We start from the raw sequence: 24073 nt of genomic DNA, 5'->3' as shown, positions 1-24073 counted from the left end.
GTTTCAAAGTGATAGATATCCAAGGAGGATATAATAAAAAAAGATCATTGGACAAAATAAACTTGATTCTTAGTAATGATTTTGAGATATGACGATATGATATGTGAGTCATGTTGATCAGTAATTGTGCTTTAGTAAGAATATTGATGTTAAGATTTGTGATTCCCTATGCAAGCACGAAAGTCAATAATTATGCAATGAAATTTATATCCTACTTGTGGTGCATTATTTGGTGTTACTTATGCCTAATGCTTGGGTACGGGATTTTTTGCTTTTTGGTTGATCGTTTCTCAATCTTTTTGCTAGCCTTCATTTTGCACTAAGTATGATCACTACTTGTGCATCCAAAATCTTTTAAACCAGTTTTATCATGTGAGTCCACTATATCTACCTATATGCGGTATTTCCATGCCATTCTAAGAAAATTTGCATATGTCATCTCTAATTTTCAAAATAAATTTCTCTTTTATGTGCTCTACCGTTCGCAAGGCGGCGATCGGACACGTCACGGACGGACACGGGGCGGTTGACACTCTAGGCCGGCGTGCCCCTTCAATGCCCAGCATATTGCACTCTGCACCGAATGTGGCATGGGACGGTTGGCAGGAGAGGAACGTGTCCGAGCGGGAGGGGGTTTGACTGGGACCGCTTGTGGACATGTACATGGTGACGGTCTGGACTCCCGTAATATCTCCTTCAGTTTTGCGTCGGATTTATGGAAAAACGGACGGGTGCTCCAGTTTGCGTCCGATTTAGGGAATAATGGTCGTGCGGAGGGCTGATGCGGTATCATGTTGAAAGACAAATTACTTCAGGACGGTTCGGTCTCCGGACGTTTGCGAGATATGTGAGGGTGCGCGTTAAAGATGCCCTAAATAAGTTTTTTAAGGGTCAGTGGGCGGATTAAGTTTGAGGAAGAGTCATTTTTTGCAAATAATACCCGTAATGTGCGTCGACCTGGGCTTTGAATTTTCCTGCCTGCATGCGTCTCAGATACTGCTAGCGGGGCGAGTCAGTCCGGCGCTGTTTTAGCCCTTCCTGCAATCCGACATGGCCGGCGTAATAGTGGGATTAGCCTCTCTCCTTTGCAGCTTTGCTACTAGTAACTGTCAGCGTTGTCATGTCTCCATTCACCTATAACCCTGCGTCCCATTTACCAATTTGACTGTCGAACTGTAGTTGCTGTACTCCCAAACAGTAAAGCTGTTCTCGCTGGATGTTGCCCTAGGCATCATCTGAGCCGTCCGATGCGAAGCTGCTTTTTACAATTCTGCCTTTATGACGAAATGTTCGAATTACAATCCGATAGCAAAGATGCTATTAGGAAACCATGTATTACATCAAAGCATTGAGGTCCTCTTCGGAATCTCCGTAGCCTGCTCTGCTTCGGGAGTGCAGTCAAGGGAGCGGAGAGGAACCGTCAGAGAGAAATACATTTATACATCAACACCCCTGCTTCGAACAATACATTTATACATCAACACCCTTCATGTAGCTTCCTCAGGTCTAAACGTGAATTGAAAGTGGGCTGCAATTTAACTGCGCCAGCCGAGTCTTGAACTCAAGACCTCTTGGCTTCGATACCATGTAAAACTGCACGCACTAGCCAGTTCACCCACAAGCTTAAGCTGGTGAGGTGCCTAGTCTCTTCTGTCAGATCGGTCTTTTGATTGCATTAGCTAGAGCATCATCTTTGTTTTATGTTGCTTGTGTGCGTTGCGTTTCTTTGCTACAAGTAATGTATGCCTATGGTTTATACATCTTCTAAAAAAAAATCTAAATGTCACCTCCGAGACGCACTCCATCGAAGAAGGAAAATTCAAAAAAAAATCTGAAGATACCGTCCCCTTGCAGCACAGTACTGAAAGCAATGGCTGCACTGGTCGCTGAAAGCAATGATCCAGATTTTAGATTATTTTTGGTCAGTTATCCCCCACGCTACCTTCCCCTCAAATCCACGGCGTCACGTTACTGCCGGGAGAGAAAACGCCGGCGGCATGGACGCCGATCGCCGTGGGGGCTTAAGGACGCCGATATTAGCGGACGATGAGGTACGTAGAAGCTTGTAACTATAGTAGTTAGCTGCAGTATCGATCGGATCGAGGTCAGGAGGCTTGCGCGCTGTTCCGGGAGGCCCGATTCGGGGCCGTGGGCGCCGGCGCGCCCTGCAACTGCAAGTCTGCAACCTCGAGCCACCCTGAGCCGTCGGTGTGGCCTGCCACGCTCGACGATTCCTGTGCGCACCAAAGCAATACCGGTAACTGCTGCTAAAACATGTAATCGCGTGTAAATTATGAGCTTTCAATTGTTATGCCAGGCCCAGGCGTCTGGTTCGGAAGCTCGGGAGCATGCGGTGCACATGGCGGCCGGTCACTGCTCTGATAAGGCGCTCAAAGTCATCTTGTGTGAGTGTCTAGACAAGTGAATTGGCATAAGCCGTCAGTTCTATATATGCAGTAGTTCCCAACGTAGAACTAATTCCAGGCCAGTAATTGTTGGATTTATTTTGGTCTGATTATGAGTACTGATATTGAAGATGGACCTGAATCAGCTAACAAAATTCATGTTGATGTGTGCCAGGCCTGCAGTTCCTGGAGGTCAGTGCTTTCTACGGGGTCTACCTGAACTTGATAGTGTATCTTCAGGATGTTCTCCATGGAGACAGTGCATCCAATGTGACGGCCGTGAATTCTTGGGCTGGGGTCAGCTACCTCATGCCCCTGCTCGGCGCCGCCGTCGCCGACTCCTACTGGGGAAAACACAAGACCGTTTTGATCGGCCTCTGCATTTCTCTCGTCGTAAGTGATCCTCTGCATTAGCACCGGCCGGCACGGCAACCCTGCTTCTCTGACGAACAACCCAAAATTAACAGGGGATGGCCATGGTCACCACGTCAGCTACGCTGCCGTCTCTGAGGCCGCCGCCTTGCTCGCCGGGCGCGTACTGCGCACCGGCGACGCTCAGCCAAGAGCTAGTCTTCTTTTCGGGCATATACCTGTGCGGCGTCGGGATCGGCGCGTCCAAGGCAGTCTTCATCTCGTTTGCCGCGGAGCAGTTCGACGACGACGATGACAAGAACACGTCGGGAGGGGAGGCGAAGGCGTCCTACTTCAGCTGGTACTACGCGGTGGCCAACGTGGCCATGCTGACCGCGGGGACACTGCTGGTTTGGGTCGAGGACAAGGTGAGCTGGGGGCTCGGGTACGGCATCTGCGCGTCGTTCGTCGCGGTCGCCGTCGTCGGCCTCGCCGCGACGGCGCCCATGTACCGGATCGTGCCTCCGGCGGGCAGCCCGATGAAAGGCGTGCTCCAAGTGCTGGTGGCGTTCTCTCGCAAGGTAAACCTGACGGTGCCTGAGGACGCCACAGAACTGTACGAGGAGGATGGTGTCAAGAACCCGTTGCTGCATCCGCTGCACGAACGATTGCAGCACACGGAACAGTTCAGGTAGATCCTATGAGGCATGAAAGTGTTGGTTTTATTCAGAGTTGCAGACTAAATGCTCTGCGAGTGTCCGTCCACCAGGTGCTTGGACAAGGCTGCCATTGTCACGGCCGAGGACTTGGAAGACAGCGGCCTGAACCGGCCATGGAGGCTGTGCACGGTGACCCAGGTGGAGGAGCTCAAGACTCTGCTGCGGCTGATCCCGATATGGCTCACCTCGGCCGTCTACTTCGTCGCCAACACGCAGGCGCAGACCACGTTCGTGCAGCAGGGCACCAAGACGGACTCCCACATCGCGGGCGGCGCCGCGTCCGTCCCGGCCGCGTCGCTGACGTCCATTGAGACGGTGCTCGTCGCCGCCTACGTCACGCTCTACAACAGGGCCGTCGTGCCATCCGTGGCGTTCACGCCGCTCCAGCTCATGGGGCTCGGGCACGCCACGGCGGCCGGGGCGGTGGCCGTGGCCGCGTGCACCGAGGCGCGCAGGCTGCGGATGGCCGGGGGCCAGGAGGCGGCCCAAATGGGCATAGCGTGGCTGCTGCCGCAGTACGCCGTGATGGCGGTCTCGGACGCGTCGCTCTCCGTGGGGCAGATGCAGTTCTTCTACGACCAGTCGCCGGAGACGATGAGGGGCGCGTCGACGGCGTTCTACTTCCTGTCCATCTCCCTCGGGAATCTGATCAATTCGCAGCTGGTGACGCTGGTGGCGTCCGTCACGTCGGCAGGGGGGAGGACGGGGTGGTTTCCACCGGAATTGGATGATGGGCACCTAGATTACTACTTCGTGCTCGTTGTCGCCATCACTTTGCTGAACTTTGCCGTTTTTGTTGCCCTTGCCAAGAACTACACGTCCAAGAGAGTTAGATAGTTGGATTCCAAACAAGGAAGAACATAATAATACTACTTATGTAGAGCCAGTGAATTATGATGCTAGTCAGGAGTCTCTAGACTCCCTTGCACCAGATTGGGGGTGGCAACTGGGGAGGGTGAAGAGGTGAAAGAGTTAGACAGCAATGTGGATGAGAATTTAAGGAGATGTGGCAGATTGGTAGACAAGCAAGATGCCAGAATTGAAGAACTGGCTAAACAGAGAGATGCTGATAAATATAACTATGGTAAGAATTCTGATTTAGATACTCACAACTCATCTTTACTGTTTATGGTAGAGAAAATTGGCATTGATTTGCGGTGATCCATTGGCATGATTAACCAAAATATAGAAATCATTGCTAAAATGGAACAGTTTAGAAAAGATTTTTTTTCAAACTCACATTATTCAGAAAAATGATTTCCTAGAAACAAAAGAGAGTAATCTCATTGACACTGGTGATGTGAGTATTAGAGAATTATGCTCTGATGATGACCGTTCAGATGCTGAGTTGGAGATGGATTATTTTTCTCATCTTAAGAATATTTTTACTAGTGGTAAACAGGGCAGTAATGGCTCACCAGGTCTTACTTGTGTGAAGCCTGTTGTCTCTATTGGGGGAACTAAATATAGAGGGAAAAGAATAAAGAAATGATAGGGATAGTTTGGAATGTGAGGGGGTTGGGCCCTGATATCAAGAGAAATTTTATCAGAGAAACTATCTGCAATAAAAAATTAGACTTTATAGGGCTTCAAGAAACTATTAAAACTGATTTTACTAGAAATGAACTGCACAATTTGTGTGGAGGGAAAAAATTAGTTGAATTGATCTCAACCAAGAGGTAGAGCTCGGGGGATTTTAGTGGGTATCAATAATGATAGTTTTGACATTGTCAATGTTGAGATTGGCATCTACTATATTAGAACTTTACTTTTTGATAAGAAAGGAAAATTTGAATGGAATCTCATCATTGTTTATGGAGATGCCCAAAATGCAGGCAAAGATGCTTACTTAGCAGAATTGTCCAGGGTTTACCAAGATAATGTTGTTGTCCCATGTGTGATGGGAGATGACTTTAATATCATCAGGAATAGCTCTGAAAAGAACAAGCCCATTGGAGATGCCACTGGAACTTTGTTTTTAATTCCATTATTGAGCAGGCAGGATTGAGAGACTTGCCTTTAAATGGGAGAATTTTAATATGCCCAGATTGGGAAGAACAATATCCTTTGGCTGAAGTGCATGCTTTAGAAAGTGAACTTTCTGATCATACACCTCTGGTCTTAGATACCCGAAGTAAGAGTAACTTCACTCCAATTTTGGATTTCAAAATTCCTAGATGTTGAGGAAAGGTTTTAGAGATTTTGTTCATAAAATTTGGTCTGCACATTATTCTGGCAATACTATTGAATAATGGTAGAGGAGGATGAAGATATTTAGACAAAAAGTGAGATGATGGATCTTGAATTCTGATGCCTGGTATAGAAAAGTGAAGAAATAAATCTTAACAAAATTAGACAATATTGATAAGAATGCTGAAAATTTTGGGTTGTGTACTCATGATAGAAAGGAACAGAAGGAGCTCAGAGCTCAATTACACAGATTACTTAAACAAGAGGAATTGAAGTGGCTTTAGAGGTATAAAGATAGAGAGATTAAAGATGGGGATTGTAACACTAAATATTACCACGATAATGCTAATGGCAGAAGAAGGAAAAAGTTTCTCTCTCTCCATCAAGATGAAGGAGTGATTGAGAGGGAGGAGTACCTAATTAAATATATCACAAATTTCTATAAAAATCTCTTTGGTCAGCCTGATTCATCCACAATTAATCTGAATATTCAGAATGCACCTGGGTTTACCAGAGAACAAGCTGCCCTATTGATAAAACATTTTTCGATGGAGGAATTGCATTTTTGTGGTGTTTAATATAGAAAAGAACAGAAGTCCAAGCCGTGATGGGTTGCTTGTAGACTTTTATCAACACTTTTGGGAGTTGGTAAAGTGGGACCTCATGAAATTACTAAATGATTTCCATGCTGCGAAATTAAATATATCAAGACTCAATTATGGTATTATCACTTTAGTGCCAAAAGTACCTAATGCTAAGCAAATTCAAAAATGCAGACCAATCTGCCTTCTCAGTGTTAGTTTTAAGATCATTACATAAGTTCTGATGAATAGGTTAAGCAAAGTGATTAAGCCCATCATTTCCCCTACACAAATTGCCTTTATCAAATGGAGGTATATTATGGAAGGGGTTGTAGTATTGCATGAGGCTTTGAACACTATCCATCATAAAAAACAGAGTGCAATTCTGTTTAAGGTGGATTTTGAGAAAGCTTATGACAAAATAAAATGGCCATTTGTCTACAAAATGCCGAAAATAAAACAATTTCCTGATAAATGGTGTGATTTAGGGCCCGTTCGGAAGTGCTCTAGCTTCCAAAAATCGTTGGCTCCAGCTTCTCATCGAGCGAGCCAACTTCTCGAAGGAGGAGCGATCCGTTCGGCTCGCTCGCTGCGGCTCCTATCGCAAGGCATGGGCTGGTAGCCCAGGAAACTAGGCTAAAGCCTGCTCGGTCATGCAGTGGGCCATGTTTGAAGGCCCAGTTCGGTGGGGAAGTGCAGGCCAGATTTTGGACAGGACATGTTTATTTTTCTGCTTTGTTTGCTGTGATTTATCATGTACAAAGAGCTGTTCTTAGCACTTTATGATAGTACAAGTGCAAGAACTATACAAAACATTCAATTTTTCTAAATTCACCAGATGTTAGAACTGTACCAAAAAATTAGCGTGCCTCTCACAAGCAATCAGCAGCAAGAACATGTACTACCAACATAATAAAATTATTAATCTGACTAGAACTGTACAAACCAATTCATATAGTAGCAGCAAGAAGTGTACCATCTCAAACTATTGGGGATGGCCGCATACAGTAGGCACAAATTCAGGCTGAAATAGAGTGATACAAGAGGGGGAGGGGCTACTCAATGAGCTGGGGGAACAGCTTCTCTGACGTGGATCTTGCTGCAGGCTCCTCCAGGAGTAGTTCGTAGCACTACAGACTGCACTACAGACTGCAGGGAAATTCTCGACTTGATCTGAAATCAATTCATAGCACTACAGACTGCACTACACATATATACGAAAAAGGTGCACACATCAGTTTCATATCACAAGAAATTGGGGCTACAGACAGAACACGAACTAGGCTGAATCAGAGTACTACAAGAGGGGGGAGGTGGCTGCTCACCTTGAGCTGGGGGGACGGCTTCTCTGCCGTGGATCTTGCGGCCAGGCCCGTCCAGGAGCTCTACTTCGTGCGGCTGCCGGCGGCGTCCAACGGAGGAAGTGGCGGCAGATGGGGAGACGATAGCACGGGGACGTTGGGCGGCTGCTGCGAGTGGCGATGGATGGAGACTTGCGGGGCGATGCGTAGATCCGAGTGGCGGCGGCGGACGGCGGCGCGACGGCGCGGAGGCGCTCCGGTGACGGGGCGACGGCTAGGGTTGCAAGAGCAGAGGAGGAGCGTGGGCGTTCGTTTCTGTATGAGCAGAGGAGTCGGGCCACCAGGTCGAGGGAAACGATTCGACTTGGTATACTTCGCGGAGACAGCTCGTGGACTGCTTTCGAATGGGCCCTTAGTAATGCACACTACGATTGGGGGGGGCATGTAGGGATCAAGGTGAATGACACTATTGGACCTTATTCTAAAACTCACAAGGGAATGAGGTAGGGGGATGACATATGTCCCCTTTGCTATTTGCTTTAGCTGCTGATGCTCTGGCTATAATCTTAGATAAAGCCAAGGAAGGGTATGTCAAAGGGGTGATGCCTGAGTTTGGGAATAATGGTGTGAATATTGTACAATATGTTGATGGCGCCATTTTTCTGATTCAGGATGATGAGGGACGTGCTAGAAATTTAAAATTCATCCTCACTGCTTTTGAACAAATGTCAGGATTGACTATTACTTTTGATAAAAGTGAGGTGTTTTTGTTTGGTGAGGCTAGGGAAAAAGCTGACATATACCAGGAAATCTTCACTTGTAAGCTGGGGGAGGTACCTTTGAAATATCTTGGTTTACCTGTCTCTGATGTGAGATTAGGAAACAAGTTTTGGAAGGTGGTCACTGAAAAAATTGAAAAAAAGTGTGCATGTTGGCAAGGAAGGCTATTGAATATGGCAGGTAGAGTGACCTTGGTCATGTCCTGTCTATCCAGTATACCAATGTATATGATGTCTTTCTACCCTTTGCCAGTGGGGATTAGGAAAAAAATTGATTTTTTTAGAGTCAGATTGGTGTTGCGGGAAAATGAGGACAAAAAGAAATACCACTTAGTTAATTAGAAAAGCTACCGCCTTCCTAAAAATTTGGGAGGTTTTGGGATCTTAAATCTAGATTTTATGAATAAAGCTTTGTTTGCTAAATGGTTCTAGAAGCTAGAGACCGAGGAAGGAATTTGGATTGGTATACTTCTTAATAAATATGTTAAAGGAAAATACATCTCTATGATTAAAAAAACCTGGAGACTACCAGTTTTGGGGTAGTATTTTGCAAGTCAAAGACTTGTTTTACCAACATGTTAAAAAACCATTAGGTGATGACAGTAACACTAGGTTTTGGGAAGATTGGTGGGTGGGGTCCAAGCCTCTAAAAGAGGCTTACCCTAGTTTATACAATATTAGCTTTGACCACAAGATTTTTGTGGCAAAGGCAATTGATATGCGATGGAATAATTTCACTTTTAGAAGGGCTTTAAATGGAGATAAAAAAATTACTTTGGTCTAGCATTAAGATGAGATGTGAAGAGGTTAGGATGTATGGGGGAAAAGATAAACCCTAGTGGATGCTTACTGCTGACAGAAAATTTTCTGCCAAATCATTATATTTGTTTCTCATTAAAACTGATGTTGGTTTTCCTCATAAGTTCCTTTGAAAAAATAAAATTCTAGCAAAAATTAAGATGTTTTCTGGTTGATGATACGTCTCCGTCGTATCTACTTTTCCTAACGCTTTTGCTCTTTATTTTGGACTCTACTTTGCATGATTTGAATGAAACTAATCCGGACTGACGTTGTTTTCAGTAGAACTACCATGATGTTGTTTTTGTGCAAAAATAAAAGTTCTCGGAATTGGACGAAACTTTTTGGAGAATTATTTTGGAATAAATAAAAAATACTGGAACCAAGACCCACTAGAGGGGGGCCCCAGCTGCCCACTAGGCACCAGGGCACGCCACCCCCCTCTGGCGTGTCCTGGTGGGTAGTGGGGCCCATGAGGCTCCTCCAACCCTATTCTGGATACTATAAATGCATATTCTCCGAGAAAAAAATAAAAAGTGTCATCACGTTTCATGATATGGAGCCGCCGCCGCCTCCTGTTCTTCATCGGGAGGGCAGATCTAAAGTCTGTTCTGGGTTTCGGGGAGGGGGATTCGTCGCCATCGTCATCACCAACCATCCTCCATCATCAATTTCATGATGCTCACCGTCGTGAGTGAGTAATCTCTTCGTAGGCTTGCTGGACGGTGATGAGTTAGATGGGATTCATCATGTAATTGAGTTAGTTTTGTTATGGCTTGATCCCTAAATCCACTATGTTCTGAGATTGATGTCGCTATGACTTTGCTATGCTTAATGCTTGTCACTAGGGCCCAAGTGCCATGATTCCAGATCTAAACCGTTTATGTTTTCACCATTATATCTATGTTCTTGATCCGATCTTGCAAGTCATGTGCACCTATTACGTGTTATGATCTGCATACCCCAAGGTGACAATAATTGGGATTTTTTCCAGCGATTACTGTAATTTGAGGAGTTAATATATTCACTATGTGTTAATGCTTTGTTCTGGTTCTCTATTAAAAGGAGGCCTTAATATCCCTTAGTTTCCTTATGGACCCCGCTGCCACAGGAGGGTAGGACAAAATATGTCATGCAAGTTCTTTTCCATAAGCACGTATGACTATTTATGGAATACATGCCTACATTATGTTGATGAACTAGAGCTAGTTCTATGTCGCCCTAAGTTATGACTATTTTATGACGAATATCATCCAACGAAATCACCGATCCAATACCTACGAGTTTTTCACATATTGTTCTTGCTAAGTTATTATTGTCGTTACTACTGTTACAATTGCTACAGACTTTTACTGTTACCATTACCGCTACTATTGCTAATGTTACTATTGATACCATACTACTGTGCTACTGATCACTCTACTGCAGATATTTAGTTCTGGGTGTGGTTGAATTGACAACTCAACTTCTAATACTTGCAAATATTCTTTGGCTCCCCTTGTGTCGAATCTATAAATTTGGGTTGAATACTCTTCCCTCGAAAACTGTTGAGATTCCCTATACTTGTGGGTTATTAGTTAACTGTGCGGAGAAGCATTCTAACTAAAGACAACCTAATTAGAAAAGGATGGAAAGGAAAATAGGGATGTGTATTGTGGACAGGACGACAACATTGATCATTTGTTCTTTTCTTGTTCTGCTACCAGGCTGTTATGGAGCTTGGTGAAATGCTCATTTGGTTTAAGATCACCCCAGGGGCTTGGATGAACGTCTATATGTTTGGCTAAAAACATTTCAGAAACCAAAAAAACTGATACTAGTTGGGATTTCTGCCTTGTTTTGGTCTATCTGAAAATGCAGAAATGATATTATCTTTAGAGAATAAAATTAATGACCCAATGACTCTTGTGAAGCTAATGTGCAATTGGATTGTGGACTGGTCTATTTTGCAGATAAAAAACCCAGAGCAAAATCTTTTGACCTTGGGGGCAAAGTTAATCGAGCGGGTGGCAAGTGAAGCTTACCGTGCGTCAAAAGATGGAGATCGGGGGTAGGCTGGGATGCTGAAGCTGGAGATGAGAGAAGGGCTCTTGTTCTGGTTGATGTCCCATGGATGATCCGTCTCCCCCTAGCGTTACTTTTGGTAGTTTGGTCCCCAGTAAAAACTTTAGTGCTCGAGTGATGCTATATATGATCTAGCTTTGGGCTGCATCCCCTCTCGTGCCACATGTGGCGATGTGAAGACCTATCTAGTAGTAGCTAGCTGAAAAAAACCTATTATGATGTTGGACGCTGGTTCTTCGTGGTTGGGTTTAGTTAATGAAATCGTAGGGAAACCCCCTCCTTTGATAAAAAAAAGATAGTTGGATTTCTCCTCTTTTTTGTGTAAAGTGAAGACATTGTAGGAGAAAATGGATCGAGCCTTTTGAAAACAAATGAGTGAACCTGGAATTCATATTTAAGCATGTGTGCGTGAGATGTGTTAAGATATGCACTGTGGGAATTGGTGAAGCCATCAACCTGGCGAGGTTTGATGCACGTCATACCTAAATATGACGTATTGTACAACTTAGCTATATGTCGCCTAGTGCTACCTATAAAAAACATCGCCTCAGCGACTTCCCTTAGTGGGCCAACCCAGGTTCTCTGCACCGGTATGAAACGGGTTTAGAACCTTTGTGTTATTCTATTGGTCTTCGGTAGTTTTCATTTGGTTTTGTCTGCTCGTTATTTCCTCCTATTTACTTCTATTTCTTCAGATTTTTTCTTTTTGGTTTTCAGTCATTTCTATGGTTTGTTTTGCCAATTTTTCCGTGTTTCTTCATCGCTTTACTTCTGGTTTCCTTGGTTTTAATTTTAGTTTTAATTATTATTTTCCATTTTTTCAATACACATTGTACATTTTTGCTATACTCGTGGAACATATTTTTATACATGTTGAATATTTTTTTTCAAGTATATGTTAGAAAAATACAAAAAATTATGGACATATTTTTAAATGAGTTACCATTATTTTAAATGACACATAATTGTTTTTTGAATATTAAGAAACGGTTTATCAATAATACAAGAATATTTTTTAGTTGTATAATCATTTTTCAAAAATGCTATGAACATGTTTTTGAAGCACGTGAATACTTTTTTATTGCCATAAATATTTTTAAAAGTTGTGCAAACATTTTTTATACATTGCGACTTGGCAGCACCAGAAGAAGGTGAAAGTTCAGAACCATCTCATTGGCAATAGGAATGTTGTCCCATAGAGAGGCTATGTTACAGAAGTACGAGAAAATATATCTACATTTTCATTCACTTGAAATCATGTATGCATGGACACATAAATAGATCTCTCTCCCAGAGAGATCTACCCGCGCCTTTGATACTGGTCTCGATCCAATTTGGGGTATTTTGAAATGTGTGATGACTTGTTTTAAGTAAATTGATTTTCAAATATATAATATATATTTAATACTTTTTAGTGGGAATGCCTTTATATATTTTTCAAAATTTAAACAAAAGTAAAAAAATTACATACGTATCAGTACTTGGGTCAGCCCATCGTGCGTACGCCTTCCATCTTGTGTCAAGCGAGATATATGGATAAAATCCTATATAACGCTCTTTGTGTCAAACTGTTGGCGTTGCGCACAGGAGCGACTGAACTAAGCCGACCCAATTAACACTCTGACGTTCATTCCCGGTTTTGGGAACCTTCAACAGGTTCCAAACAGGGTTCTCATTCCCTCTGTCAATATATATAGGGTCTAATGAATTTTTTGAGTCTAACTTCAACCGCATGTTAGAGCAATAATATATGACATTTAAGTTACACAACAGCATGTCGTTAAATTCGTACATAAAATGAGCTTCCAATGGTAAAAAATTTAAATTAGATATCTCATATACTATTAATCTGATCAATAGTCAATGGCACTTCCAAAAAATGCATTAGGCGCTATCAAAGGTTCTTTGATGTCCTATTTTCGACTATTTTCTTCACTGAATTTTTGGGTTTTTAATTTTTCTATTTATTTTCATTTCTATTTAAGTTTTTTATTCCACTCATTATAGAAAATTTTGTACTTTAAAAAATTGTTAGAAAATTTTATAAATGTTTGTGTTTCAGAAAAACATCAAAATTCTAAAAAATATCCATGTTCAGAAAATCGTGTCTAGGAAAGGGTTCGCATTTTCGGAAAACTTTTAAATTACAGAAAAATGGTTCGGCTTTCAAAAAAAAGTTCATGCTTCCAAAAAAAGTTCTGAAATTAGGAAAAAAAATCATTCTTTAAAGAAATTTCAAAATTTGTAAACATGTTCGTGTTTTCACAAAATGATTGCAAATTTGAAAATGTTTTTTTAATCCGATTTGGAGAAATGTTCACATTTTCAAAAATATCACACATTTAGTCATTGTATGCGTTTAAAAAAATATTTTTTTGTAATTTGGAAAAGATATTCAGTTTTAGAAAATTTGTTTGCTACAGCGATTCAGTTCGCTACAAAAGCCCTAGTTGTTGAAGTGCGGGTCCCCTATTCGCTACAATGCTCGATCCCTGTTCACTACAGTGCACATACGTCTTGCTCATGGGTCGTGGAAAGAGTGTCAAATAGGAGGTCCTAGATACCAGAGCTCCCACTTTTTCTTCTCTTACTAGGCAGCTCTACACGTCGAGCCATTGAGGAGGCTCTTGGTTTTTTTAGGTGGTTGAGGAGACTCTTGGTTTGCAATGAGACATGTCCTGCTGGGCCTGGATGCTAATAGGTCGTGCCTGTGGGCCTACGTTTCTTCATTGGTTTACTTATGTTGTTCCCTTGGTTTTTATATCTACTTTTATTATTTATTCTATTTTTTCAATACATATTGTATATTTTTCCTATACGAGTGGAACATTATTTATACATGTAGAATATATTTTTCAAGTATATGTTAGAAAAATCAAAAATATTATGGAGATATTTTTTAAATGCTTCAACTTTTTTAAAAATGTCGCATAATTGTTTTTTGAGGGTTATGAAACCTTATTTAAGACTACACAAATATTTTTTGCATTTTATGACCATTTCCCAAAATGCCACGAACTTATTTCGGAAGCGCGTGAACATTCTTTTATTGCTATGAACATTTTCTAAAAGTTGCCCGCACATTTTTTATAGATTGCGACTTGGCAGCCCCAGAAGAAAGATGAAAGCTCATTGGCAATAGGAATGCTGTCCCGTTGAGAAGTAGGAGAAATTATATCTACATTTTCATTTACTTGAATTCGTGTACACATCCAAAGAGATCTATCCCCCCCCCCCCCCCCCCCGCAACACGATGTTGGTCTTGATCCAATGTGGAGACAATGTACTTTTAAATGTGTGGCGACTCCTTTTAAGTATATTGATTTTCAAATATGAAAAATAACAAATCTATCAGTACTCGGGTTGGCCCATCTTACGCTCGCCTTCCATCTTGCATCAAGCGAGATATAGGAATAAAATCCTATATAATCTCGTCTTTGCGTCAGACTGTAGGCGTTTCGCACATGAGCGACTGAGCCGGGCCGACCCAGTTAACGCTTCGTAGATTCGACGTTGGTTCCGGTTTTGTGAACCTTCAAGAGGTTCGAACCAGGGTTCTTACCAGTTTTGGAAGGTTCTTTATTTTTATATTTTCTGTTGTTTTCTTCACTGATTTTTTTATTTTTTTTTATTTTTTGTTTATTTTCTTATATATTTTTCACATATTATAAAAATATTGTAATTTCCAAAAAAAATCAAAAACTAGAATAAAGTTTTTGTGTTTTCAAAAGAGTTCTACAAAATATTCACCTTTAAGAAAAGTTTTGAAAAAGGGTTGCATTTTTTAAAAACTTTGAAATTTTGAAAAACAGTTCGTGTTTTCCAAAAAATGTTCATGTTTCCAAAAAAAATCTGAAGTTATAAAAATATAGGGGTTTAAAAAAATATCAAATTTTTAAAAAATATTCGTGTTTTCGAAATATGTTAAGGTTTGTGTTTGAAAAAAGAAACAGAATTGGAGAAATGTTCACGTTTTAAAAATATCAAAATTTTACATATTGTTCGTGTTTTCAAAATTCAAAAAATTGCTTCCTTTTTCCGAAAAAATGTTCAGTTTTAAAAAAAACGTTCGCTACAATGCTCGATCTCTGTTCGCTAGAAAGCACGTACGTCTCGCTCCTGGCTCGTGCAAAGAGCGTCAAATAGGAGGTTCTACATACAGAGCTCCTATTTTTTCTTCTCTTAGTAGGCAGCTCTACATGTGGGCCATTGAGGAGACTCTTGGTTTGAGATGAGCCATGTCCTGTTGGGCCTGGATGCTAATGGGTCATGTCTGTGGGTTTGATTGCACGTGTGCACAGAATGTATTACAACGGGTCCCTTAGGCCACTTCCAATGCATAGGTGCTTAGATAAGGTGCTAAGCATATTAAAAAGTTTAGCAACTAATGTTCACAATGCATAGGTGCTTCACTTTTTGGTGCTAAGCTCCCCTCATGTAATGCTTTAACAACTAAACTATTTCATGCATTGGTGGGTTTCTTTCATTTAATTGCTTTTGCCTAGATTCACGTGCTTGGCACTCTCTCCTTTTTATTACCTTTCCACATCAAATTTTTTGCCTACATGGCACATGTACAAGAGGGAGCATTGAGGAGGGCCTTAGGACTGCTTGACTGCTCATTTTTTAACACAGTACAGAGGCGCTCATATATACGCGCATACACTCACCCCTATGAACGCACACACGCACACCATACCCCTATGAGAACCTCTGAGAGACTGAGCTGACATATCGTCTTGAGATTTATGAAGTCACCGTAGGCGACTTGTAGTCGACGGGAACGTCTCCTCCCACTGAATTCGCATCGCCGAAAATTCTGAAATAAATCCAGAATAAATGCGAGCACCCGGACTTGAAACCTAGTGGGCTGGGATACCACTGTCCTCCTAACTATCCAACCACAGGTTGGTCCGCACAATTCGTTTTGAGTATGCAACCTGTGTTACCCACTAGGGCATGGGCACAACCAACGGTGAATGGCGGCCCTCGACCAATGAGGCGATGCCACAACTGGCTATAGCAACTTGGCGAGGTTGTGGTCAATGGGGCCCGTCAACCAAGGCGAGGCCGTAACAACAACTGGGCCGGTGTGCAAATGGTGCCCAAGAAGAAGAACAAGTACGTGATGGAGTTTTTTAAAAGGTATACAATGGAAGATATATTTTTATTGTTGTTGACTATTATTGGACTAGAACATGTATTTCCGACTTTTATACATATGTACTGCTTTAGTACATACTAGGAATCAAATAAGGTAACATTTACTGTTCTTTTTTGTGCCAACTTTCTTCTGTCTCGGCTCTCTGAATTCTAAGTGAACTTTTATTTCTCTTTACTTTGTGGAGTTGAGATATTTCTTGAACAGATGCAATGAAACATCTGTAAGTCAAGCCAACATATCACACGATAGATTATTGACGTTGTATAATCTATATGCTTTTAAAATCTACTATATGTATAGAATCATGTCATATCTCATTTAAAATGGCCACATTAGTTCTAGAGCAGAAAGAATCAACATAGTGCCGACGTTAACAATGGACAACATTACACGAACCATGGATCCAATCAACATACAAGATACATTTGATGTTTAAATAACTGGTGGCTATAGTTACAGAGATACAACTCCAGATTAACCTCATGAATTGCCCATTCTCTAAATATATTTCGTTCACAATGCGGTAACAACAACAACAATAATAATAATATAATAATATTAATAACAACAACAGCAACAACAACAACAACAACAACAACAATAACAATAATAATAGTAGTAGTAGTAGTAATAATAATAATAATAAAGTAAGTCACCGGTATAAACAACTCTTGTTGGGCGGGGTCCAATAATCCGGGCCGTTGCTATCCATGTACATCTGGGGCGTGCGGGAGAGTGGAACCAAGCACAACCCCCTACTCTTTAGGTCAGTCTCTGCATCTTCCTTCTCCCTCCCATCAGACCGTACCCATGGCTTGTAATCCTAAGGAAAAAAAAGGAACGACAACATAGTGTTATGTGAATGGAAACATTGTTATGTGTCAGGTGTATCAACCATAAAATTTCCACAAGAAACTGAAGAAGTTTGATGATGGCTGTGGATGGAAAGTGGGCTTATTATATCATTATTACTTTTTTTTGCGAGGAACTGGAAAAAGTTATAAAAGTATATTTTAGTCAAAGGGTTTAATAATTCATATGTAGATTTTGTGGTTTTACCTTGCTACTACACGACTTCATGTAAGGGTCACTCAGCAGCTGCATGCAACAGACAACGAAATAGTAAGTCAAACAGAAACAAAAGAAATGTTGATTCCCAGATAGACATGGAGAAAGTTTTCCATGTCGTATATCATGAACTGATAGAGCCAAACTACAAAAGGAGGTAGCAATGGGGCATGACCATGCATTCCATTACACAAAAGCAGCAACACTAGTGGCACTCATGCGGTGCTAAATACGAACAAAGCAAGGCTACCATGGGGGCCCTCCAAAAAGGGGGTGCATGAATAAATTCATCAGCTATGGGCTTGTCGCTTGTGGCGCAACACGTGTCCCACAATAATTGGCTGCTTGGCATGAATATTCTCCTCTAACTAATATTGAGTGCGGTTGCGAAACATCCCTCTTGACAAATAAATAATTGCAGTGATTATCTTGCACGAGTCAGGAAAAGGATGGTAGAAAGCCCTCCATTATGAAAATGTGTTAAGGACATAAAGCTTCCACATCCTTTTAGTGATCATGTTTTTTTTGAGAATTTTTTAGTGATCATGTTGATTAAATAATCCTCACCAAGCATATGCGTTATGTAAAGGGATACACATGCTATTATATTAATTACTCCCGGCCCAAATTAATTAAGGCATATCAAGTTCAGAGAGATAGATTAAAATTCTAATAAACCTTAAAAAAAACTACTCCCTCTCCCATTCATATTAATTGTTGCAGACTTAGTAAGACTTAGTACAAAGTTAAATGTATTCTCCTCTTTGTAAAACTACGAACACTCACGAGATCGGAAGCAAAACTAAATTACCTGCACTTGCTCATGCAACCACTTAATGTAATTTATCGCCTCATATAGAACTGATGCGGTATCGGTCTGTACAAAGGATGAACAATTTCAGTATTGCTTTTTTTTTGCCTTCTGGCATAATTGTAGTGTAAATAAACATCAAACAGAAATGAACAACCGAACACACATATGTGCTTCAACACACCTTCCCAAATGGTGAAACCATCTGTTGAAGTGCAGTTATCTTGTGTCCTAACTTTACTTTAGGCATCTGGCCCTGTTAAATGGAAGCCTAATTAACTCATTAAGCAATGATAGTCTCATGAATGAAGAACCGGCAGTTTAAATTGGTTTGGGGAATTTGGTATCATAACATTGTTTCGTTAAGCTACGCGCAACCTTTTCACGGTGAACAAAGCATGCATAGCCCCTCCATTCAAATGAATAAGGCACACACGTTTCTCAAACTCCAACTCTGATCACAAATTAGATTAATAATATCTATCTTTTGTGACATAAAAAATGTATCACGGAAAACTTTTTCAATACGAATTCAATGGTATAATTTTATTCACATATAATTCACATTTAGTTGGTAAAATTTCTGGTCTTGAAATTCAAGATGTGTGCACACCTTATTCATTGGAATGGACGGAGTATATGTTAAGCCATCATGTGTTCAAAGCATGCATATACGTTAAGCTATCATGCATGTAGTACTGCTTGTGATAAATATTGCTCTAAAAAATAAAGATTTAGTAATGAGCAGTCTAAATACTGGTTGAACTCATGCATGCATGCATGCATGCATGTCCCAATGGCGGATCAACCATGCACGCAAATAAGTAAAAGAGTGTAACACTGCCATACTTTGGGAGACGACGACGTGGGCGAGCAGGACTCGTGCTTGGACTTCTTCACGTTGCCTTCCGATCCCCTCTCCTCTTCCGCTCTCTTCTTCCCCTTGGTGGATAGCGCACTACTCCCCTTGCCACAGACGCCGCTGGTGCTTGTCTTCTCCTACGCATGCACACAAGTACAATATCATACATCGATCAGATGTCTCTGGCCTTGATCTTGCATGCATGTTTTTCTTACAGTACCGGCGACGACATCTCCCGCCCTTGCTTCTTGTACTCCACCGACGACGTCTTCGCCGGGGAGCCGGAAGGCACAGGCTTTCCCATGCCCCGGCCGAACGATATCAAGCCCGACAGGCTCCTAGGGTCGCGACCATCATTTGTGCCCCACCGAACGTCCATGGCAACGTCATAAGCGCCGGCGCCGCCTCCATACATTCTGTTGCTGATGAGCCCTTGCATGGAGCTGTACCCCAGCCCGATGGGCCTCGTGAAGTCTTGGCTGCTGGTGCATCTGGTGCTGGCCGCTTCCTGCAGTATCGCGCCGTGGCCGCCCCCACCCATCTCGTGCTTGACGTTGCCGTCCGCGTCCAGGAAGAGGGCCTTGGCAACGTGGCCCATGGCGGCGGCGTTATCGCATGGCCCGGAGCCGCCAACGCGTTGGTGGTGGCCGCTGTCTCCGTGGCACGGGTTGGGCGGCGCGATGGACCAGTAGCCAGCGCCGGAGGCGGAAGGGAGGTGCTTGTCCATATTGGCAGCGCTGAACTGGTGGACGTCCGGCCATGCGCTGCCGCCACCGTACTCCATCTTCTTGAGATAGTCGCAAGCCGGCGGCTCGGCAAAGAGCTCCGTGGCGAGCGTCCTTGAGTTTAGCAGCTCAAGGAAGTTCTCGCTGTCGTCGTTGTGGGCGTCATGCACCACCTGCATGCTCCCCGCGACCTCGCCGCCGGTGCCCCTGAGTTATTCTCCAATAGAGGTAATTGAAAGGTGAACAAAAAGAGAAAGTGCACAACGGTACTTCTGCTTAATTAAATTAGTTTATGCACCTAGTCTTGCTTATTGTTCCTCAAACGAAAAGGTCTTTGCTTCTTTGTCATCTATCATTTGGCAATCAATTGCAGAGTTGAAAGCGAGAATGTAAAGAGGGATCATCTTTGGGAATTGGATTGAAGTAGTACTTTTCTAGCTAGCTACTCCCTCCGTTCCAAAATAGATGACTCAATAGTTAGTACAAAGTTGAGTCATTTATTTTGGAACGGAGGGAGTAGCAAGCAAGGGACCTGAATGCTTTGATATGGTACAACTTTCTGGCGATCCGTACTAAACAAGCGAATTTTAGTTGCTTCTTCAAAGCCTAGGAAATACTTACTCTGTCCTATTCCTATAATATAAGAACATTTTTCAAACTAAAATAGCTTGAAAAACATTCGTATATTACGGGACGGACGGAGTATATTCAAGCTTATACATTACTCCTTTCGTATCAAAATATAAGATATTTTTTGACACTTTTATAGTGTTAAAAAATGTCTTGTATTTTGATACAAAGGGTGAGGGATAATACTAGACACTAGACAGATTGGAGCATTTATGCTTTGGAGGCCTAACAAATTTTGTTCCAGCAGCAAGCGATCTCACTTATGTTGATTCCAATGTGATAGTTGCCTCACTTGCAACTCTACTTAATACTCTCTCCATCCCAAAATAAGTGATTCAAATTTATACTAACTTTGTATTAAGCTTAGTACAATGTTGAGTCATTTATTTTAGGATGGAGAGAGTATTAATTAGGTTTTGACCGAAAATATTTTACGGAACCATGGTTCAGCCGAACCTACGCTGGACACCATTGATTTTTAGACACTATTCATAAAGACCTATGCATGGTTGATTAAAAAATGCAGTTGTCATGCATGTCTATTCATGAGGATCCATGCATGGTTGATTAAAAAATATAGTTGGCATGTATATCACAGATCCACATGTAGTAGGATGTTAAATCGTACTGCATAGACCATAGGTTCGGCTGAACCATGGTCCTGAATCACGTCGAAAATATTTTACGGAACCATGGCTCAGCCGAACCTCCGCTGGACACCATTGATTTTTAGACACTATTCATAGCATGGTTGATTAAAAAATGAAGTTGTCAAAGGGTGGAACCTATTTATCTAGCTAACTCGAGGCAGAGACGTAAACCAAAAGTCCCTTCTAGATTTGCATTGTCGGGATTAATTACCTTTCCCATATCACACTATTTGAAAAGCTAACTAGCTAGCTCCTTTTTTCCTTGCTTTGCTTTGCTTTAGTTCCTCTCTTGCTTTCCCTAGCATGCTGCCACTGACTCTCTAGAATCTAGAGCATAGACTACAACCTATCACACTCATACGTAATACATATTCTTTCTATTTTTCTTTTTCTTCTCTGTATTAACAAGTGTGTGTAGTGTAGCTTGGTACAGGGAAGGGGAATAGAGATGAGAATTAAGCAACAAGGTTATTTAGATTGATCGAAATTAGAATCACACTAGCTAGGTAGAGGTAGACAATATATACTCTCGAGATTAGAATCTAGGCAAAGCGAGGCTCCTTTCTTTTTCTTTCGGACAACAGATAGTGGACGCATGCCGTCTTTTCACGCCCGGGCCGGGCCGGGCCGAGCCTTCGAATATGCAAATATTACTATTACGGTATTACCCCCCGAATATGCATCTAGTGATATGGTCCTGCTGTACTCACATGGCGACTTGGTTCCAGAGGTGGCTCTGCACGGCCGCAGTGGCGGCTGAGGAGTCGTCCATGCTGATGCCGGAGTGGTTGGTAGAGGTCTTGGTGAAGGAGGTCTGCATGGTGTCGTTGGAGGCGGACAGATCATCGGCGGCGCCGGAGGAGGATGTCTTGTGTTGAGCGAGCGGGGTCCAGAGCGGCGTGGCCGCTGTGGCGGGCGGCGGCGGCCAAGCAGGGGTAGTGGAATAGGGATGCATGTCGCGCCACCAGAAAGCCGAAGATGGAGGGTGCGGCGGTGAGCTCGCGACGGAGGCCTGCGAGCTCTCCTGGGCCATGCACTACGTACCTGCTGCTGCAAGGCAATTAAGTAGGCTTCCTTCCCTCTTCTTGGGCGGGCGTGTGACGGCCGGGGTAGAGCTAGGAAGGAGAGAGGAGGCCGGGGGAGGAGGAATTTGGCTTTGTCTAGAGCTGACAGGAGTTCGTGGGTGCCTGCGGGGGGCTTTATAAAGGAGGGGATGAGATGGCTATATGTGGGCGTGATGTCACACGCTCCGGAAGTCTCTTTGTTTGGACATCTCAATCCTTTCGGGACCTGGTTAAGCAATGCGCGTCACCGTTAGTCTACTACGAGTGAGCATGGGAAGTGTCACGAACTGAGAAATGTGAACACAACTTTGCGAGCGACTGGTCGGATTCCTCGCGCACGATGGCGCTACTGCCACGCCAGCGCCTAGGCTTGGCCGGCTTCGTCGCCACCACCTCCTCCTTGGCCTTGGCCATGACGCGGCTGAGCTTGACGTTTTGCTTCATCGCGAACTCTTTCAGCACCTCTGCTCGTACAACACGGATTAATGCAGAAGATTCCGTTAATCACTCTTCAGTGGAAAATAGAATAGGAAAGACGATGCTAGCAAATACTCAGTCCAGAAAGTTATTATGGATAAAGCTCCACTAAACAGCCGCGCTAGTAGTTAGAAAACGGCATGCAAGCGGACGGCGACAGGCACGAATCGCAGATTAATCCTCGTCGCGTCGCAACGTCCGCCGGAATACGTATACACGCCTAACAAGTTGACGCTGGAAAGCATTTTCGGTACGGCGCCTCAAGTGTCAATGCAAACGATCGAAGGGCTTGGAGTTATCGCACGCGACGTACCTTCGAGGCTGACGAAGGGGTAGACGCGGCCGAGCAGGAGCGTGTCGTCGGGGCCGAGCAGCTTGAGGTGCTTCACGTCCAGGGCAGCCGCGCGCGGCCGCGTCACCCACGGATGACGCGGTGTGTACGGGGTGGTGATCACGGCTGCGACGTAGTGGCCCGGGTTGGCCCCCATGACCTCCCCAGCCGGGAACGCTTAGTAGGCGAGCTGAGTGCGACCGCTGCCCAGGTGCTGGATCACCGCTACCGCCGCGTCCGCCACCTAGCAGTTACCTATGTCTGCGCACACGCAGCGCCAACACCCGGTCGTCGGCCACCTTCCCTTTCTCAAGAAACGGCTCCAGAATGCGTCCGCGCGCCTCGCTGCGTGCCCGGTCTTCTCCTTCCGCCTCGGCTCATGCCACGTCGCCGTCGTCACGCCGGCAGAACCAGGGACCATCTCCACGTCAGGCTCGCGAACCGGCCGCGTATCGCCGGAAAACCCACCGCCGGGCCCCAGCTCCTATAGGCGCCAGCCCCCTTGTCTTCCCTCTTCGTGATCGAGATGGTAGCGCACCCATCCGCTGTATCTTCCTCCATGCCACCTGCACCACACATCTCTCTCCCGGCCAGCCACACCTCCCCCGTCCCACACCCACCTGCTGGAGCTTTTGTGCACGACCCAGCCATTGGGCAGGCGGCCACCGGGACAGCCGATACATGCCGGTAGATGACGGAGAGGGAAGATGGGAGTAGCAGGGCCGCGGTGGGGGAATAAACGGGACGCCATGGAGCTCTTTTACGCCAACTCCACCGCACGACCCCAAACGAACGTCCGGTTTGACCGGATTTTATCCCTTTGTGGCGGCAATGGGTTCGCCCATGTCCGCCTCTGCCCGTTGGATCGTGGGTGCACCCAGCGCGCGGCCGCATCCCAAATCATGTCCGTGTTGGACGTGATAAAAAAACAGAAAAACTAAAATAAAATGACTATAAAAAGTAAATAAACGCAGTTAAAAAAACTTAAAATATAATTTAGGGGTCATGGCCACAAAACAGTCCAGTTTCACGGTTCACTTAACGGTCCAGTGCCATAATTAACATAAAAACAAAATGAAAAACGCCGCCCGCGCGCTCCTGCC

The 24073-nt window shown here is 43.6% G+C and overlaps 2 protein-coding genes, 1 long non-coding RNA gene and 1 pseudogene across 4 annotated transcripts; 1 reads left to right on the top strand and 3 right to left on the bottom strand.

Annotated features, from left to right (window-relative positions):
* The first annotated feature begins 1878 nt into the window (after nucleotides 1-1878).
* Nucleotides 1879-4584, top strand: LOC123046598 (protein NRT1/ PTR FAMILY 8.5). 2 transcript variants are annotated; one of them, XM_044469996.1, is made up of 5 exons: nucleotides 1879-2051; nucleotides 2318-2405; nucleotides 2581-2798; nucleotides 2873-3447; nucleotides 3526-4584. In XM_044469996.1, the coding sequence occupies exons 1-5, from the start codon at nucleotides 1896-1898 to the stop codon at nucleotides 4310-4312; spliced, it is 1824 nt and encodes a 607-aa protein (XP_044325931.1). In that variant the 5' UTR covers nucleotides 1879-1895; the 3' UTR covers nucleotides 4313-4584. The 2 variants fall into 2 exon arrangements, with proteins under 2 accessions (XP_044325931.1, XP_044325932.1); XM_044469997.1 differs by having other exon boundaries at nucleotides 1899-2236.
* A 2561-nt stretch (nucleotides 4585-7145) lies between these two features.
* Nucleotides 7146-8038, bottom strand: LOC123046600 (uncharacterized). Its single transcript, XR_006422464.1, has 2 exons — nucleotides 7572-8038; nucleotides 7146-7450 (listed from the first exon to the last, which is right to left on the bottom strand). It is a non-coding gene; the product is annotated as an uncharacterized lncRNA (long non-coding RNA).
* An 8856-nt stretch (nucleotides 8039-16894) lies between these two features.
* Nucleotides 16895-22253, bottom strand: LOC123046597 (transcription factor bHLH123). Its single transcript, XM_044469995.1, has 7 exons — nucleotides 21809-22253; nucleotides 19314-20025; nucleotides 19081-19230; nucleotides 18416-18487; nucleotides 18232-18297; nucleotides 17412-17450; nucleotides 16895-17175 (listed from the first exon to the last, which is right to left on the bottom strand). Exons 1-7 carry the CDS (start codon nucleotides 22129-22131, stop codon nucleotides 17005-17007), a joined length of 1533 nt encoding a protein of 510 aa, XP_044325930.1. The 5' UTR covers nucleotides 22132-22253; the 3' UTR covers nucleotides 16895-17004.
* Nucleotides 22254-22420: 167 nt separating this feature from the next.
* Nucleotides 22421-23391, bottom strand: LOC123039376 (uncharacterized; annotated as a pseudogene).
* Between the last annotated feature and the right edge of the window lie 682 nt (nucleotides 23392-24073).

Source organism: Triticum aestivum, chromosome 2B (genome assembly GCF_018294505.1).
Source record: "Triticum aestivum cultivar Chinese Spring chromosome 2B, IWGSC CS RefSeq v2.1, whole genome shotgun sequence".
Lineage (NCBI taxonomy): Eukaryota > Viridiplantae > Streptophyta > Magnoliopsida > Poales > Poaceae > Triticum > Triticum aestivum.
The sequence above is the reverse complement of the archived record's forward strand: the minus strand, read 5'-3'. Positions and strand labels throughout refer to the sequence as shown.